Genomic DNA, 19,817 nt, shown 5'->3' on the forward strand with positions numbered 1-19,817 from the left:
TTGAATCTGTTCCAGTTAAAAGTCCAAGGGGCAGAAACCGTACTTTTGAACCTCGGTTATCACAGGGCCCATAGTCCCAGGGTAGGAGGCTGGCAAACAGGCTCCTCCAAAAACCAGTGGCGAAGTGGATTTCGTCACATTAGCGATTCTCTTATAAAAAAAATAAAATAAAATATATATATATTTTTTATATCTAGCTGTTTAAAAATCTTATAGAAACATAGAATGTGACGGCAGATGAGAACTATTCGGCCCATCTAGATCGCCTTATGCGTTTTGTAGGGTCGCCCTACATCATGAAGTTGCATACTTTGTGGGACAAGATTAGGGAATATGCTGCGTTTCGTAGGGTCGCCCTTCTTCATGAAACGCGTAAGGCGATCTATCTGTTTGCAACTGGGAGGAGGGATTCAAGTCTCCACACACTTCTGCAGCCTGTCACATTCCGGACCTGGTGCCTGTATCACCTGCACCTTTCCCTATGAGTTTACAGCCCACCCCTCGATGTGCGGTCGGAGGCGGAGCAGAGAGGAACACACAAGCCATCCTCACTGGCTACAGAGGAGAAGGAAGCTTCAAGCAATCCACAACCATCTGGGTCTGGCTTACAGGTTCATTATCTTTTTTATAATCGAGACAGAATAGAATACCTACCTCAGTATTGCACAGTTATTTTTAATAATTCAAATTTTTCTGATGTCTTTTTAAACACTTTTTAATTTTCAGTAAAATTGCTTATTTTTCATCAATCCAGCTTTGAATAAATATTTTCTCAAGGGGGGCGGAGCCTGACAGCCAAAGCAAGCGGTCGCACAGTCAGAGAGCTCCGTGACAAAAACGGGGAAAAACGAGTAAAATCCGAGGCTGAACACCCCCAAATCGCAGCAATTATACGATACACCCCCCCTGGAAGCCATGGGGCGGAAAACTAAAAAATTACCGAAAGAAAAAAACACCCAGGGACTTACGATCAGCGACATGTGGAGACAGGCCCACGAGGCAAACGAGACCAACATGGCGGCGCTCCATGGCGGCTGCTCCGACTTCTCTGATGACAATTCCGGAGAGGAGTACCTGCCAACCCCCAGGCTAGAACAGCCGAAACAGCCGACTACCACTAACCCGGACACCGCTCCAGTGACTATATCGGTCCTCACTCAGCTACTCGCTGATCATCATAAAGATTTACATAACGACATAGCAGCACTCAGGGGCGACCTGCGGGGACTGACAACCCGTTTACACACGCTAGAATGCACTACCAAAACCAATGTTCGAGACATCGGGGAACTCAGACAAACAGTACAAGTCCTCCAACGGCAACAAAAGGCGCATGAACACCGCATGGCGGAGCAGGAAGACGCAGGAAGACGGGATAATCTGAAAATCAGAGGGATCTCCGATACGACCCCTGACAGAGATCTCCCACAGGTAGTCAACCGTCTCCTTGCAGCTATACTGCCGCCCACACAGGCCAACAAGATAGCCCTCGCCAACATATTTAGGATCCCAAAACCGCCAAGGGCGCCAACCGAAGCCTCGCGAGACATTATACTCACCTTCCAAACAAGAAGGGACAAAACAACGGTCCAAGCTGCCCTGAGAGGAAAGACGCCGTTTCAATTTGAGGGGATGGCGGTGAGCTTCTTTGCCGACCTCTCGAGGGACACCCTGGCTTGGCGACGTTCCCTCCAACCGCTCACCACGCTTCTCCGCCAACGGGACCTTAAATACAGATGGCAAATGTCCCATATACTCACCGTACAGCTGGGGCCGGACTCCCACCAAATCAGGGAACTGACCGACGCAGCACCGCTCCTACAGGCACTGGGCCTTCCTCCGGACTCCCTCATTCCAGCACACCAGGAGAGAACAACTCCCCAACAACTCTCGTGGGACCCAGAGAGATCCGTCCCTTTCATACCGCCAGGTTGCACACCCGACCCATATGTGGCACTCACCACTTGACCGACTACACGGCCTGACACAGGACAGACCGGCAGACAAGATCAGCCGCGGACCACAGAAAAACTATTTTCATATGGGGATCATTAAACTTATTGACTCTGGCAGCGGGGACTGTAACAGGTACCCGAAAGGGGCTAGACCCATGCACCGAACCCCCACTCTCTCAGCATACAAATTTCAGTAGGCATACACGCCTAACCACGGCCTCCATCCCTCCCAGCACAGGGACACGCGTCCCCGTCTACACACACCACACCAAGCTATAAATTTACTCTCCCTACCCCAGCGAAGGGTATATGACACACTCACGACATAGTCCAGTCCTTCCTTGCCTAATTCACCCACGATATAAAACACCGCTTCACCACGGCAAAGTCACCCACTTCACCCACATTACACACTACCCACCAACAGCAGCTCGAGACCCCCGTCTCTCCTACACAATTTGTTGGCTGCGCTCAGGTCCCACTAGTATTACGCATGGCCATTCCAACACGATACACTTTATGGGCATGGTTTTTCTGAGCTGGTTATTCGGCCCAAGCACGCAATGCACAGGTTAACTGGCATTACGTACGACACACCAAAACATGCAACTTATCTAGCATGCTCTCTGCCACATTAAAGAGTGTGGGATGTTTAACAGGAACGCACGCCCGAGCGGTGCTAGCACTGCCAATCTGTTGGGCAACGTTCTCAGCTCTAGTTTTCACCTCATATTGCCCATGTTGTACGGCGCAAACTGGCCTCGTACCACACCTTTCATGCTCCGTAACAGAGTAACCGCCAGACAGGTGAGAACAATACACATATAACATTGTGCAACCTGCACTTAAGCCTAACAACCATTGCAACATGTTTGGTTAACTGCTTACCCACGCCGTTGTGGCAGCATAAGTCTTGTTTTACTATATTGTGTTTTTCTTATGTTTATATAGTATATATAGAGTGGGCTTCCCAAAAATAAACCTGTTTTAGCTCTCCACCTAAACTATAGTGGCGCCCTATCTGAAACGCTAAAACGCCCCAGATAGCCAAGCCCACCGCTTAACTTGTTGTCCACGAGTGCTTAGCTACCGCCATAGGTCCATGTAAATAGCTCTCAATACCTACCCTTGCACCGGCCTTGCCCATGGGAAGAAGTGGCCCGAGTTCCAGGAGAGTTCCCTTTAAATGTCAAAGCAACACAAGGCTGCGGACGACGCCACATGGGGACTATCTCACCCCCCAAGGCGATCTCTATGTCCCACACAGGGGCATCAGGCCCATATTAGTAATCCTGTAAGACACGCAGGCAGCCCTCAAGTCACCAGGAATACCTAGCTGAGGCACGGGGGCACCTCCTAACCCTCTTCTGTCATAATTGACTGCTCCGATTAGCAAATAATTACGTTAGCTGCCCTACAATGTCTTCTAACAAAAGTTTACTCTTGAACAGGACACCTACTGTGTGGACTTAACTGATCTTATTTATGTTTGTTCCCATCCACTTTTGCCCTGATGTTGTTTCACAAATCCTTATATTGCCATGACTTTATAGTTTCACAGGTCTTCAAATGCTAGACATATTGACTCCAATATTAATCTCTTAGACCGAAATAATGCGTACAACATCTCTTCTATGTATCAAAAGGGCCACTAACACAAGACTGTTTAGCACTTAGCTTGTTCCACCTTTTGCATGAAGCCTGAGACAAAACAGCTTAGGTAACCTTTCTCTATTGTTCAGTTTGACTGCACCTGTTTATCCTCTTAAGACTAACTTAACGTTGACAAATGTTATGCATATCTGGTAATACAGAACACACACTACAATCGGGACCAGCTAGTGCGACAGGAGACGCAAGTACATTGTTGCACCAGACATAACCTGAGCTAAACACCATATAAATAAAAAATATGAGGCATTATTATCCAGGAAATGTGCATACTCAATATATACGCTGTATTATCCCTATGTTGTATAACTACTCGTACATTTCCCCTTTTATTTTCTGTACCCCATCTTGCATGCCTTAATAAAAGAAAGATTGACAAAAAAAAAAAAATATTTTCTCAATAAGAACTTTGCATTATCATCTTGTCTAAAAACCAAAAAACCCCAGAGCATTTAGTCCTATCTATACTAAATTGCCATATATATTTATTTCTGGACTGCTACTGTATCTTCCTGTATGAAAGTATACTAATGACCTAGATACCATTAACCCCATGCTGTTATTACAAGTTTGGACTAAGTTCTCTATGCTACCTACAGTCATTGAACATCTAATTTGAACATTTATTCTGGACATTCACTGTTCACTATTAGAACAACCAACAGTCATATTGGACTATAAAGGTGTATTGGTCATTATTTTATAATTTGTTTTTATTTTGTTGATATGCTGCTCTAATTTAATTTTAATTTCTGTATTTTTGAGATTTATTTCTGTTGTCAATCTTGCACTATTTTAATATTGTGGATTTTCATACAACTTGGAAGCATTTTAGACCAGGTTTTTTTATCTGATGATGATATCTTTCACCTTAGGTTTATTAGGTCAATATAAAACTGGATACCATTTGAGCTTTTTATTGTACTATAAGGTCCTTTACTTTTAGATTACATAATTTCCCACATACCGGTATATCACTTGTAGCTCCTAGAGACTCTCACTGTTTTTGTGTATTTTTCCTCCAGTAAAATTATTATATTGAATTTAACAAAATACTATTTAAAAGCAAAATAAAAGTAGCATTGTTTTTTATTTCTTTTTTGGTTGTTGATTCTCATCAGTCAACATAGATGCAAGTTCTTTAATAGCAAATAAGCTTCAAGGGGCATTCCAGCCTGAATGGAATTTTTCCTAGTTTAGCTCTGCAGCTACTGTCCTCTTACTGACCGCTCCATTCTCCGTTATGTAAGTGGATATGTCAGATGTTGCTTGACCACAGCTCAAGCACATGAAAGGACTTGTCAGAAGAAGTGTAGATTTGCATGGCATGTGCCTTTTTTTGCTCTCTCACAGGAAGAAATATCGCTACTTCTGCTGATATCAAATGCTGAAAGGGTAGGCTTATAGCTGTAGAGCTTTTTGCAAAATTGCTGCATTTGTAAGTAATTATGTGCAGGAAAGTAGGGGCAGTGGACCTTCTTGTACCAAAACCTATGCAAAGAGCGTACGTAATTGTGCTTGATGCGTCCCTTTAATGCTGTGTGGAGATCTTTTGGAAATGTTCAATTTTTAGTGCTGCAAGCTTGTACATGAAGGCACCTAACTCTTTTGAAAGTAGTGTGTGCCACTTTCTCAGCCTGGAAAATATACCAGAATACCTCTTGCTTTACTATTTTTTTTACTACCTAGATGTTAAAAACTAATGCAGAGTCTGCAATGTTATATCCAAACGAGTGATATAGGCCAGGGGTTCCCAACCCAATCCTCAAGTACCCCCTACCAGTCCAGGATTTAGGGATTACCCTGCTGTGTCAAGTTTTTGTTTTCTTTTTCTAAAAACACCTTAAACACAACAGGGTAATCCCTAAATCCTGGACTGTTAGGGGGTACTTGAGGACTGGGTTGGAACCACTGATATAGGCCAATATTGAAGTCCATTATTGAACACCGAGAGATTTTGGTAAATGGGGCATGATGTAGTAGTCGGGTAACCAAATAACAAAAAGGGACACTATAAGCACCAAAACAACTTTAGCATAAATAAATGGATTTGGTGTATAGACCATAACCCTGTAGTCTCACTGCTCAATTCTCTGTCATTTAGGAGTTAAATTGCTTGGTTTATGCAACTCTAGCCAGACCTCCCTGCTTCTAAAGTACACCGCTTTCCTAAATACTTCCTGAAAAGAGAGATCTAATGTATAAGATTCCTTTATTGCAACGTACACCTTCATGTGGGAAGATTACATTTTTTTTTATTTTTTTAACTAAAATACTGTTCTAAAAAGCTGTCATGATTGGAAAATATAAAGGAAGGTTAGTAAGAGTACCAACCACCTAAAATAAACCAAAAAAGTGGAGCGCTGAAATTATATATACTTGCCCCTAGTAGTATCTTGGAGGTCAACGTATATAGGGAAGAAAAACGAGGGGGGGGGGGGGGGGAGAGAGAAAATAATCCAATGGTGGAGTGTATAAAAATTCAGTGATTGGGGAAAAAAATCCTTTGGGATTTAAAAGGAAGGAGGGAGAAAAATGGCAGAAAGGACTTCATACTATTTATTTTGTAATTTATATGTTGAAATACTTTTTAAATATTTTTTATTTGTAATAAATTGATCTATTGGATCTTGAATATAGTCTTAAGTCTGCTGCTATCTACCTCCTAAAAGAAGGTGAACCCCCCCCTTAGTGGGTTAAAGCTACTTAACATAGAGCCAGGTATATTTCATGGGCTCTTGACAAGGTGAGCAATTAACATCTACTATTTATTTTATACGTGGCTAGTCTGTGCATACTACCTTAGAGATCTTTCTGTCTCTGCATATTCTGAGAAATTAAGGAAGAAGCTAAAGAAGGAAGGTGTCTCCTAAAGTGCACCGAAGTGAACAAGTTTTGAGCCAGTCCTTGCTTAGCTCTTTATTTGTGAGTTGAGATATATTTAACAAAAAAATATATATTTATATATATATATATATTTTTTTTGTTTTAATCACTGAATTTTTATATACTCCCTCCCCCCCCCCTTTTTTTTCTTCCCTATATATGTTGAGCTCCAAGATACAATACCCCTATTACTAGGGGTAAGTATATATAATTTCAGCTCTCCACTTTTTTGATTTATTTTAGGTGGTTGGTATTCTTACTAACCTTCCTTTATATTTTCAAATCTTGACAACATTATACTTTGGGGTGGACTTGAGAGATCCACATTTAAGTGTTGTAGCTGCTGTATGTACCTTACACTCTTTAATATCGTTTAAGCGCCTGTTTGATACACAGATCACTTTGTGGTTATGTTCTAAAAAGCTGCCTAAAGTACTCAAAGTGGGGCAACCACCATGGAACCAGGAGGCACATTCCATTGGCTGCTCTTTTACCTTTGCATCTTAACACCACGTTTTAGATCACTTAAAGGGAAACTCCAGTGCCAGAAAAACGATCCGTTTTTCTGGCACTGGAGGGTCCCTCTCCCTCCCACCCACCAATCCCCGGTTACTGAAGGGGTGAAAACCCCTTCAGTCACTTACCTGGGACAGCGGCGATGTCCCTCGCCGCTGTCTCCGCCTCCGCGACGCTCCTCCTAGTGCTTACGTCGGCCGGTGGGCGAGACTAATCTCGCTCACCGGCCGAGGAGACCTAATGCGCATGCGCGGAAATGCCGCGCATGCGCATTACGTCTCCCCATAGGAAAGCATTGAAAAATCATTTCAATGCTTTCCTATGGGGTTTTGAGCGACGCTGGAGGTCCTCACACAGCGTGAGGACGTCCAGCGACGCTCTAGCACAGGAAACCTGTGCTAGAACCCAGGAAGTGACCTCTAGTGGCTGTCTAATAGACAGCCACTAGAGGTGGAGTTAACCCTGCAATGTAAATATTGCAGTTTATGAAAAACTGCAATAATTACACTTGCAGGGTTAAGGGTAGTGGGAGTTGGCACCCAGACCACTCCAATGAGCAGAAGTGGTCTGGGTGCCTGGAGTGTCCCTTTAATAAATCTTCTCCACAGAATGTGCAATGAAACCAGGACTTCATGCATTTAAATAGAGGCACGTTCCATTAATCCATCCTAATAGATGGATCTTAAAGATAAAGGATACCAATATAATTTAAAGAAACACATGTAAGTATTGACTTAGACAACTCAAGTACCACCATGTTTGCACATACTTTGTGGGACAAGATTAGGGAATATGCTGCGGAATACTGCTGTTGTAATATAAAAAAGTATAATTGGCAGGCACTTTGCACACCACAAGGTTATCAGGTCTACTGCTTTATTAATGCAAAGTCAATTCTGTTGATCACATTGCACGTTGCATGTAGTACATCTAATAGAATCAAGCTTTTCACTTAGACATTACTTGGTTTAAAAAGTGGTCAGAGGCACTGTTTTTTCTCACAGGCTCATACGCTCTCTCTTAATTTCTATTTTCTTGTTTTACACATGCACAGCCATTTCTGTTCTTGTTATCTGCAAGATAGGAAAAATAGCACTGTACCAACTCTGGAAAAACAAGTGGTTTGTTTCATAGCGGAACTGTCAGTTTGTGGGCTATGGCACATTCTCAAACTCCTTGTGGGTTTATGTATTTATTTTTTGTTAGTTAGCACCAGAAGAGGTATGTAGCTCTGTCAGATAATGCAGTGCTCATACTCCAGTCTGGGGGCCTGTGCCTATGTAAGAGTGACATTATCTGCACAACAGTATCAGTCTTGCATTACTGAACACAAGGGTATCTTTAAAGGTGAGAGGTCCTGCATCTCCGTATCATTCCAGTATTGGCATTTTAACTAACAACCCTTGGGTGTCCCCCCTTGTCTAACACTAAAAACATTTTTCAAGCTAATTAGTATTCACATACATTTAGTTTTTTTTTTTGTTCCATCCGTTATAAATGTCTGTACAATTTGTTATGTAATAACTGAAAATTGCATAATTGTAGACGAGAAAGGAGGAGCACTACATATGACAGGTGAGAGGAGCATTAGGAGTAGCTATCTTTTTCAAGGAGGCCATTTACAATTTTAACAGAGTGCCAAACAGGTGAGTCAGATAAGACCTTTTTATAGTAAAATACAATCTTTTCTTTTTCTTTTTAATAATGGATTTAAGCATTGGACATCAGGTCATGGTTGGCTATTTTTGGCAGGAGCATGCGTGTGAACAAACCTCCACTTTCATACTTTAGCGTAATGCTCGCCGAGTCACACCTCTCTTCTGGCAAATCCCCCCTATTTTTATAATTACATTCCTCCAAATTTTCCGAGGTATGAGGTTCTGATCCCTAAAATAAACTGTAGACTGTCCAGAGGCTCAGTATTTTAAGAATAATTTTTGTGTATGCTGTTTAATGTTGATCTGTGGCAAAAAGGAGTTTTATCCATCGCATCCTTCTTTTCTATAAAGTAATTCCTTTCCTATTATTTATATTCATAATGTCGCATTTCGTCCTCTCTGGGTAAAGTCATTTCTAATACTAAACTTTGCTGGTACTATCAGTAAAGATGCATTCTCCAGAACAAAACATATTTTATAATGCAGGGTCACTGCCTATATTTCTCCTACGTTTAGAAGTAAAGCACATTTATCCCCCTGTTCTTGTGCTATGATAAAGATAAACAAATAATCAATGAAAGATTAAAGGGTCACTTCTCTAGAATCTGTGTCACGCAAATCTACAAAGGTTAGTTTGCATAGTTGAAATATTAATTGGGTAAGTGGGTTTAGGTTTGTTTTTACAACAGAATCTCACAGAGGCGAAGAAAAAGGAAAAAAAAACAGTTTGCACTGCAATTATCCTTAAATACGTTTGTTCAACAAATACAATATTAAAGAAATGTTAATATCTTCTAATTAGATACACATTGAATAGAATTAATAATACATTTGCGTGAATTAATAGAGATCTGATTTATGGAACAAGTATCGCACATACATCTATTCACTGTCTACATAAAAGGATAGCAAATACCTGAAATCCTAAGTGGCTGTGTTAATTCTAGTGATAATCACTCAGTTTATTTGTGTGGTCCTGTCACTATAAATACAGACATGTTGAATATATGTTCCTTTAAGTTAGCAGGCCGTGTCCCTCTCTGCTCTGGTGGCAGTGAGCTGGCATATGCTTTTGGCCTGTAATTCCCACTTCGGAGGCCAGTAACCGCAGGGTTACTTTTTTCCTAGTACCACAAACAACTACTTCAACTGTGCAGTTACTGAAAGGCTCTCAGTGTTACGAGATTTTCCCTATTAAGTCACTTGTTCCATTTTCTATACAAATTCGAAGAGCTGAAAAAGTGTTCTTCAGACCAGTGTGTAATAATGTTTTCCTAAATGGGAGTCTACTCAGGATCTGCGTGTTGCCCTGTCTTTGTGTGTGTGTGTGTGTGTGTGTGTGTCAGGGCCCTGCAGCCTGAGCAATACAGCTTGTATTGGAATATCCCGCCCACAGCCTCCGAGCATCTCCCTCTGTGTAGTTCCTGATGCACAGAGAAGCCTTTTGTCGCCTCAGCACTGCCTGTCCTTTACCTTCACACGGAGAGAGTGGGAGGAGATAGGTGGGGAGCTTGGGGCTGACTTGTGCACCGAGTGTTAATACAGACATCAGCGGCGATGCCCAAACAATGCACCAGCTCTTATTTTTGGATTTATGCATCCCTTTAAAGGTGATTGATCCTCTTTCTGTATATTCATCCTCGTTAGCTTGTGATGTTTTGGGGGATTATTTTTGGTTATTTATCGAAACTTACCCGTGCTAGTATCCCAGAGAAATGTAGGCTTGTTAACCCTTTACACTCTGGGTGATCTCGTTAACCTGTTCATGTCCAGATCCTCACAATCTCAGTATTGTGATGACAGTGACATGAATAGCTTGTCTGTTAAATGAACATGTACCCTTGGGATCAAGAATCAGTTTTTGCATTTAATAGAGACTTTGAAGTGGAATATTTTTTTGCGGTAACTTAAAAAAAAAAAATTATAATAATAATTTATTGCCTAGTTCTTCATTTTTGAAAATGTTTCATCCTGTCAAGGCCTTTGATCTGTATATTACTGCATAGTGAGATTAAACAATGATACATTACTTTCTGCTTTGCTCCATTCTTCTTCTTCAAGGAAATGCGCACATTTAACAGTAGGTTAGGTTTGGTCCCCAGTCTGCTGCTGCCTGGACACAGTAAAGTTTTGTATTTGTGTAGTGTGTGTGTGTGTGTGTGTATTGTGATGACTGGCTCTGTATTCTGTAACATCCATTCCGTGTTTTATTCTATGCCTCAGCTGTTCAATACATCCTCCCAGGGGAGTCAGTACCACCCGTGCCTGGATACACGAGGCAGAGAAATGGAAAGGGGGTGAGCGATATAAGCAGCCTTCCATTAAATGTCTGTTTGGGTTTTTTTTTTTATTATTTTCTTTTTTTCCCCCACCCTATTTCTGGCCCTAATGTTCAAGCTGATTCCTCCTGTTGTCCTTGATGGCTAGTTGCAAGCAAACATCAGCCAGAGAGAGAGGAAAAATGTCCCCTTTCATATGTCCTTCAATGTAGAATATACAAATTCACTTTGCAGAGGAAGCTAAAAAGAAAAATACCTAGTGAGTAATATCTGTGCGTGTCAATTTAAGATGCCTTTAATGGCAGGTGTGAGCAGACTCCTTATGCAGTGGTGTGTGCGTGTGTGTGTGTATGTATGTGTGTGATGCAGACAAGTCAGCTTTCTGCTCATATGGATGATGTGCCTTTAGATGAGCTTTGCAATCATAGATTGTAACAACACATGCAGATACTGTGTGTGTCGATACATGCGTGGGGATGTTTCTACATTATCTCAGAACCAAGTAAAAGGCTGGGAGAAACCTGAGTGGGAAGGGGTTGCTTTTTTGCTGCTAGTTATCAGAAGAGCAGTTCATTGTGGATCGTTATGGAAAAGGGATGCTACCGATAAGGAATATTACAGGAAGGAATGTATCCCAAGAAATCTGACGGTATGTGATTTAAGGCCTCCTCTGGTCTTTATGTTTTGTTGTTTTTGTCTTCTTTTATTTCCAAACCTTGAGAATCTGTTTGCTATAGAATTGTTTCTTACGGTTTGTTGCTAATGAGCATGTAGAAACCCACTGTAGATGTTGCTTTATTATAGAAGTGAGATGCCCGGACCGTCGTTCTTCAATCTATGAGTTCATGGGTCATCTGCATTGCTTCAAATGAGTAAACGGCAAATGGAAGGTTAAGATAATGACTTAAGATGCAAGTCCATAAATAGGAGCAGAACACTGGGGTTCTTTATAAGTAGAAGGTCTGTTTTCAAAACGAATTAATGAGTCCATGTTTATGTTTCGTGTTTTATTCTTTTAGATGCGGTCCTTAATATATTTACATTGTAACGTGTTACTTTGGCTATATGTGCATCCCCCATAGTTGCTAAGATATTTAAATGCAATGCTCTTCAAATGATTTTAAAAAAATATTTAGAAATGTACAGGCTTTCTTTTTGGATGGTCATATTTATGCATGTTTGTTCATTTTGCCTTATCCCTTCCCTGCTACCACATGAAAGCATGTTGGGTACCAGTGGTTAGGTCTGTTTTATGTGAGCATCCTCCCCCGTAAACATAGGCACTCTTTAATAGGTTAATTTAATGGCACACTTTAGCCTAGCCTGCAGTGGGTGATGCTAATTCTGTTTTGAAACTGCTAATCAGAGGATTACATCTCAGCCTGACTAGGCAGATTGTAATTTTTTTTTTTCTGCTTTCTCCATACTATCTATTTTTAATCTGGATTAGGGACCTGCTCTTATCTGCATGCCAACACAGTGACTTGTGATGCATTCTGTCAGTCAAATCTGTGAGTAAATATATATAAATGAAGACCACCGACTATACAGTTTGTGCGTTGAGCTATTCTCGTTGCAAATGAGCTTTTAAAGTAATGCTGTTTGGCTTTGTCTCTTTAAGACTCTTTTCATAAAAAAAACAAAAAACCCCAAAAAAACAATGCCCAGTAGGTCGAGGCAGTTTATTTAATAGGTTAGACTTGGCTGACTAAATATAAGTAGGCCGGTCTGCAATAAAATTGTGGTTCATTAGTCATGAGCCACCTCCCTGTCCCTTCCCGTTACACGTATATATAACTATCAATTACACAGAATATGACATTTTGAAGTTTCCATGCAATCTATTAAGCTATGATTCAGTGATGAAATGTCTTGTCCCCATGGCAGGTTTATGAATCTGTTTCTCTAATTCTTGGTGAGCTGTACGTACATTTATGTAACATTCTTGCATTGTGTAGCTGCACACAAACAAGAAGTTGACTAAGTTATTACAAAGTTAAATACGGTAGGATAATTGCTAATTCAGACAGAATGCTTGAAGAATTGTAAGTATTCTGAGCATATTGTGTGTTGGAGGTACTGATAAAATTACAATAAAGGCGGTAAGTGATAAATACATACTATGAGTAATTAAGATAACGGTCTATGTTCTTAAAACAATAGCAAACGTTTAACTTCAGATTTTAAATTCCTTTAACTCCTTAATTACAGATGACTTTCCAGATTGGTCATAATATAAAGGATGCTCTAGTTGTTTGCAAGGGAGTTGTTGCTTCTGAATCTTTTTCTGTCTAAAGCTAAGCACTAGGCTGTATTGTTCCAGGCCTCTTTGATATCATTTGAAGATATTCCAAGGTCAAGCTTATCCCATGATGCAACCTCATGTATAGTTTCTTCCTGTAGAACCTTTGCGTCATCTTCTATTGATTGCTCTGCTAATCGTTTTTTTTTTTTTTAAAGTAGATGTATATTCATGCAGCTTATAAAGATAGATAAATTGTAACGGGAAGTTTGGGGGAAAAAGTAGTTTTGGATCAAATTCGTCCATACACTTACACATTTTAGTGCAGCTGATCTGAAATAAAGCAAATAAGGTTTAAATATACATTTTTTGCTGCTGCTGCTATTTAACTCTAAAAATGGGATAACCTAGTTTGATTCTAAATTTGCAGTTTGATTTATTCCTGTATCAATAAGCCACTATTGACCTTCTTCAAATAACTATTATAGCCCTGTATATTTTTACACACATATATCCCTTGTTCTTCTGTACAATCAATCTTTTTTTCTGTCTTGTATTGCATTGCATTGTATCTGTAGATATAACCTTGTCATAGCCCATTTAAAACTTTTTACTAGTGTTAACAAAGATACATTTTCTACCTTCCTGTTAATACTTAAGTTCCTTTATAGCCACTTTTGTTTGTTTATTTTTTTTTTTTTAAGTACTCCGATGCAATTGTTGCTAGTATCACAATGGCTTGGCTTGACTACTGGTTTCAAATATTGTGCTGCATATTCTCGGTGATATAATAGGATTTATTGATAGAATAAAATAACATTTTCTTCCTTTAAGTCAATAGACCTTTTATATGTGACAATACTGTAATGGCCTTGGACTTGGCATACAACATATGGATCAGAATAAATCTTATCGGATCAAGGAATAAGTAATGAACTAATGAGATAAGTGGGTGTTGAATACACTCAAAGATGTAGAGCACACAGAGCCATGAGTATATTGTAGACCCAGTAAAAGTACCCCAAAATATTCAAACACTCATTATAGTCACCAAAACAACTTAAGCTTAATGAAACCGTTTTGGTGTATAGATCATGCACATGCAGTCTCACTGCTCAATTCTCTGCCATTTAGGAGTTAAATAAATTGTTTATGCACCCTAGTCACACCTTCCTGCATGTGACTTGCACAACCTTCCTAGATACTTCCTGTAAAGAGTTATCTAATATTCATCCTTCCTTTATTGCAAAATCTGTTTTATTCAGATTTTCTTATCTCCTGCTCTGTCAATAGCTTGCTAGACCCCACAGAAGCCTCCGGTATGTAATTAAAGTTCATTTTACCCAGCAGGCGATAAAAACTATTAAACATAGTTACATCTGACTGAAAGTGAAACCAGTTGTTTTTTTTCATGTAGGGTGTGTCAGTCACAATCAGGACAGGTGTGGCTATGGGTGCATAAATGGCTCCTAAGTGGCATTGGATTAAGCAGTGAAACGTCAGAGACATGATCTATGCACCTTTAATAATAAAGTCTAACTGTTCTTGTGCAAATGTAGCAACAGCTGCTATAGAGTATCTCAGGCAATGCAAACAATCCATGCGCGAGGCCGCAACACAAAGTAGAGAGCATATATTTTAATGTTTTTTGCTCCCAAAATGTATACTTTTTGTGCTTCTTTAAATTAAATCCCTTCAGGCAAATTATTGCTCCCTCGCCACTATATAGATCTCTAAAGTATCATGTTTGTATTTTATCAGACAATAAGCTACACTAACTACTCCCAAGAAAGTGGTGTTATAGTATTGAATTGTGGATTTTAGAGGCAGGTTATTTGTATTTATGACACCTCGGCATTACAACAAATTAAACTTTATCGTAGCCTCAACTCACTAAAAAATATCATTTTAGATTGAATTGTTATATTTCGTAAAGCATTATTTGTGATGAATTGATATAGGCTTTGAAATCCCCTATGGGGTAATTAAAAAGCAGACCCTACACTGTGGTACCTGCTGTGTGAGAATTTCCTCTAAACATCAAACCTTTACGCTCTTTAAAGCTGTTTTCGAGAAATGTACATTTTCCTTCAAGGTAGTTTCTCTTTTGCCATTGGCCTTCTGTGGATAACTGTATGACCTATTTTTAGAAAGGTTTAAAGTGGAGCTGTGGTACTCCAGTAACTAACTATAATCTAACTATTGGTTGCTGTTCCAAAATTAAACAAGTCTGTTATGGTACTGGTATTAGGTGCTAGTTCTAAAATGTTCCATGATTTAGTGTGGGCATTGACCGTTTTGTTGCTTATACACATCACTCCAATAAATGCTTGCATAGCATTTATGGGGGAAAAATAAAAGACATTGTCACAAACAAAAAGGTTACGAATTTTCTTTAATAGATCACCCACTGCCACACCCTGATCTATATTTTATTTTATGTACCTATTCATAGAACACAATTAGGTTAGTGAGGTATGAACTGTTCTTGTATAAAACCAAGTTGACTCCTAATAATTGTAAAATTGCATTTCTGAATATTATACCTTAATTAACATAAAAAAAAAAATTGTACCCACCAGTTTAGAATTTCTTTGCTTTTAGCTCCAATCTTCTGGTATCTTACATAACTGCAAAATAAATGAATAAATAAAGGATATCACTGGAGATTAATAATTGTCTGGCTATTATTAGATTAAGCTCTGCATGTACATGTGGCAGCATACATTTGGCCTCGGGTTTTAACATTATTTAACCGGATGACGCAAGGTATATGGCTAAAGTAATTAGCCACATGTTTGCTGCTTGGTTTCTGTAATATTAATTGCCAATTCTAATGTCATGAGTCCCTATTTGTATGTGTAAAGGAAGCAAACATATTTAAAAAGCATTCGTTCTCTAGCTTTACTAACCGTTTAGTCTTCCTCGAATTTGCAGGTTTTCACATTTTTCGAATTCATTTAGTTTTCTATCCATATATTTAGTTTTGTTGACCTCCCCCCCCACCCCCAAGAAACACTTTATTTGTATGAAAATGCCAAAATGGATATTAAACTAAAACGTATGCATGCTGTACTTTAATGAACTGTCAGCAAATGTAGTTTGAAAACTTTAATTATGCTTCAACCACTTATAGTATTAATTTAAGAAACACACCAAACACCATAACCACTACAGCATATTTAGTGGTTATTGTGACACAAGTGTCCTGAAACTCATACCTGGTGTCCACTGGGCACTGCTCTCCGCATCGCAGCCAGAAGCTAACTGTGCGAGATAAGTCTGGCATTGCAGGGATTGGCTGAGAGTGATCATCCAAGCTTGCCCTGCTGGACTTGGCTCAGGAGAGTAAATAGAAGCTTGTAGACAGGTAAGTGCTAGGCGAATACACCCCTAGCACTCACAGAGTGATGGACTACTCTGCATACATAAGGAAGGAAAACAAAACAAAAAACATTCTTCCAGAACATAAGAACCAGGATTTGAGTGCTGTGAAATTCTTGGCTTTTGCCCTTAAATATAGAGGATGACACCTAGAGGAGAGAGGATAACCACTAAAATAAACTGTACTTTATGTGGTGCTTCGAACCCCACCCCCCCCCCTTTTTTATGCGAATTGGTATAGAGCTGAACATGTAAATGTATGGTTCTTAATAAGCTTTTTCATGTATTTGGATTAGTTGTCACTATGAGGGAGTATGCTGCTGCTATGTATACAGAATACAGTCCAGGGACTGCAGATCCTGTCACCTTGAGCCTTCCACAATCGCTGTCTTTTTACATTCCATTCACTTTGTCGTTTATGTTCGTCGTACTGGCGCTGGGCTCACTGAGTGACATATTTTCCTTAAGGGAAATGGCCCAATATGAATGTTTAGGATTTGAAAAGCATGTCAGTGGGAAACCATAACAAATCTTTGCCAAAGTAGGGCATTAGTGCCCTTCCTTAATTATGCGATGAAGCAGAACAGGTTTTTTTTTTTTTATTGCTAGTGGTCTATCCGACATTTCCTTTTATTTTTGCAAAGACGATCTTTGCATTCAGTAAATGTATTGTATAACTTTTTTGTAAATCCCCAAACCACCATCATAATGTTATTCCAGTACACTGACTCTAGTTGTTGCTGTCCTAATTATGATATAATTTTTTAAAGGGACACTAGAGCGTTAAGAATAATGTATTCCTAACACTATAGTGTCCCTCTGTACATGGCTGAATGTCTAACCTTCCCACCCCCCACACACTGTTAAAGGGGTTATAAAAATAAAAAAATTAAAAACCCTTTAACACTTGCCTCTATCTTGCACCAATGTCCCTCAGAGCTGCCTCCGACTCCTCCAGCATCGGCAATGGGGGGAACATAATGCGCATGCATACCTAGGTATGCACAAATGCCCCCAACATTTCATATTAACAAAGGGACACTTTAAATAATGAGGTGTTACTGGCATCTGCGGTATGGGGCGGGTTGCCCTGAGAAATTGTAATCGACTTACCAGTAACTATGCAATTAAAATGTAGAACGATGTATCTTATTTACAAAGTGATTTATAAACACAGTTTAAAGACATATTGCTGTTATCTTACTACTGTGAAACTCTGTTACACTTCAACAACTTGGAGCACCTAAAACAGAGGGACATTGCGTTAGAAAGGAGGGACGGGGGATTCTGGCCCAAAATAGAGACCGTCCCTCCTCAATGAAAACACTAGGGAGGTATGTTTCTATGCCTTCAGCAGTGTGCTCTTGTATTGTGGGAAATGGCATGATAAGTACAAGACATTGTCCAGAGTCTCAAACAACACTATATTTAGAAAGAAGAGGCAGATCTTCACCCACTGAGCACTTCTCACTCACTCCCTTCTAGTTCTGTAATTGTCTCCAACTATTATCCCACCACTCCATGCACCACTTCCATCTCTAAATAGGGCAGTCATATCCCTTACACATACAGCAAACTTTACTGGGTAGGGGAGCACATGTACTGATCCACACTATAACTAGGAAAGGAAATGAAGAAGTACAATTTGTGTGTGTGTGTATTTTATATATAGAATGTAAATGTGTGTATGTAATTTTTATATTTAGATGTGTTGCAATAAAAATGCTAGAAATTTGCAGTTTTTTCCCCATGTATATTTCTGCTCGTGATTTTGCATTTTTGTATGTCCTATAGGAATGCAGTCCAACAAGAGTTATGTACACAATAAATGTTAATAAAACAAACTGTAAAAGGAAAATCATTCTATCGATTAGGCTTTAGTCTAGAACCGCTTTGTAAACTGTATTCTACACCCTTCTAAGTCGACCAGTCTCAATAAGGGTCCACTCTAAGCACCATAACAACAATAGCGGATTGTAGTGGTTATGATGCAAGAGTATATGTGCCTCCTCTTGGTTTGTGTCAAACTGTTTCTGAGCATCTTTAACAAAAAATGGAGTATCGTATAGATTGCAATTTCTTTCATAAACAATTAATTGGCCAGTATTTGTTTTTCTATTCTTAATTTGATTTTCAAAAATGGATTTTCAATAAATCCTTATAATTTTGAAAATATTTTAGACAATGTTCAACAATACACTGGCAGATCTTAAAGGTTTACATTCAGTCTATCTGTCCTGACACAAAATAATTTAAAATAAGAAATTTTTGAGACCTTTACTGAGATCTGGACATTGGCAGGGCTATACACTAAAATCTGAAAATAATCAAATTAAATTTTGGATGAAAAAACTGAGGCAAAACTTGCTGTGTGAAAACAAATCTACAGCTCAACTATAGTCACAATTGGTTAGTTTTGCCATTCGGTTTTAATTTGCGAAACTAAGTAATTTAACGTGTCGTCCTCTGTCCTCCCACGTAGCCAGGGTCGTCTTTAATACGGGGCAGTTGCCCATGGCTCAGTTTCTCCTGTGGGGCCGAAGGCAGCTGTCCCATGGATATGTGCCTGTCTGCGTCAGTATGTCTGTATATGTGCCTGCCTGCGTCAGTATGTCTGTATATGTGCCTGCCTGCGTCAGTATGTCTGTATATGTGCCTGCCTGCGTCAGTATGTCTGTATATGTGCCTGCCTGCGTCAGTATGTCTGTATATGTGCCTGCCTGCGTCAGTATGTCTGTATATGTGCCTGCCTGCGTCAGTATGTCTGTATATGTGCCTGCCTGCGTCAGTATGTCTGTATATGTGCCTGCCTGCGTCAGTATGTCTGTATATGTGCCTGCCTGCGTCAGTATGTCTGTATATGTGCCTGCCTGTGTCAGTATGTCTGTATATGTGCCTGCCTGCGTCAGTATGTCTGTATATGTGCCTGCCTGCGTCAGTATGTCTGTATATGTGCCTGCCTGCGTCAGTATGTCAGTATATGTGCCTGCCTGCGTCAGTATGTCTGTATATGTGCCTGCCTGCGTCAGTATGTCTGTATATGTGCCTGCCTGCGTCAGTATGTCTGTATATGTGCCTGCCTGCGTCAGTATGTCTGTATATGTGCCTGCCTGCGTCAGTATGTCTGTATATGTGCCTGCCTGCGTCAGTATGTCTGTATGTCTGTATATGTGCCTGCCTGTGTCAGTATGTCTGTATGTCTGTATATGTGCCTGCCTGCATGTGT

At 39.9% G+C, this 19,817-nt stretch overlaps 1 protein-coding gene across 4 annotated transcripts in view; it reads left to right on the forward strand.

Moving 5' to 3' along the window:
* The window catches only part of PRKCZ (protein kinase C zeta), a 169,873-nt gene that overhangs the window by 36,921 nt on the left and 113,135 nt on the right, over nucleotides 1-19,817 (forward strand). Inside the window, exon 1 of one of the 4 annotated variants that reach the window (XM_063436683.1) lies at nucleotides 10,110-10,296. The exons of 2 other annotated variants lie outside the window; for them this stretch is intronic. In XM_063436683.1, coding sequence (XP_063292753.1) covers nucleotides 10,281-10,296 — 16 coding nt within the window. In that variant the 5' untranslated portion in view covers nucleotides 10,110-10,280. Of the gene's footprint in view, nucleotides 1-10,109; nucleotides 10,297-11,394; nucleotides 11,615-19,817 lie in introns of those variants that run through there. One more of the 4 variants, XM_063436682.1, reaches the window with a different exon arrangement.

The sequence above is a fragment of the Pelobates fuscus genome, chromosome 11 (assembly GCF_036172605.1).
Source record: "Pelobates fuscus isolate aPelFus1 chromosome 11, aPelFus1.pri, whole genome shotgun sequence".
NCBI classification, from domain to species: Eukaryota; Metazoa; Chordata; class Amphibia; order Anura; family Pelobatidae; genus Pelobates; species Pelobates fuscus.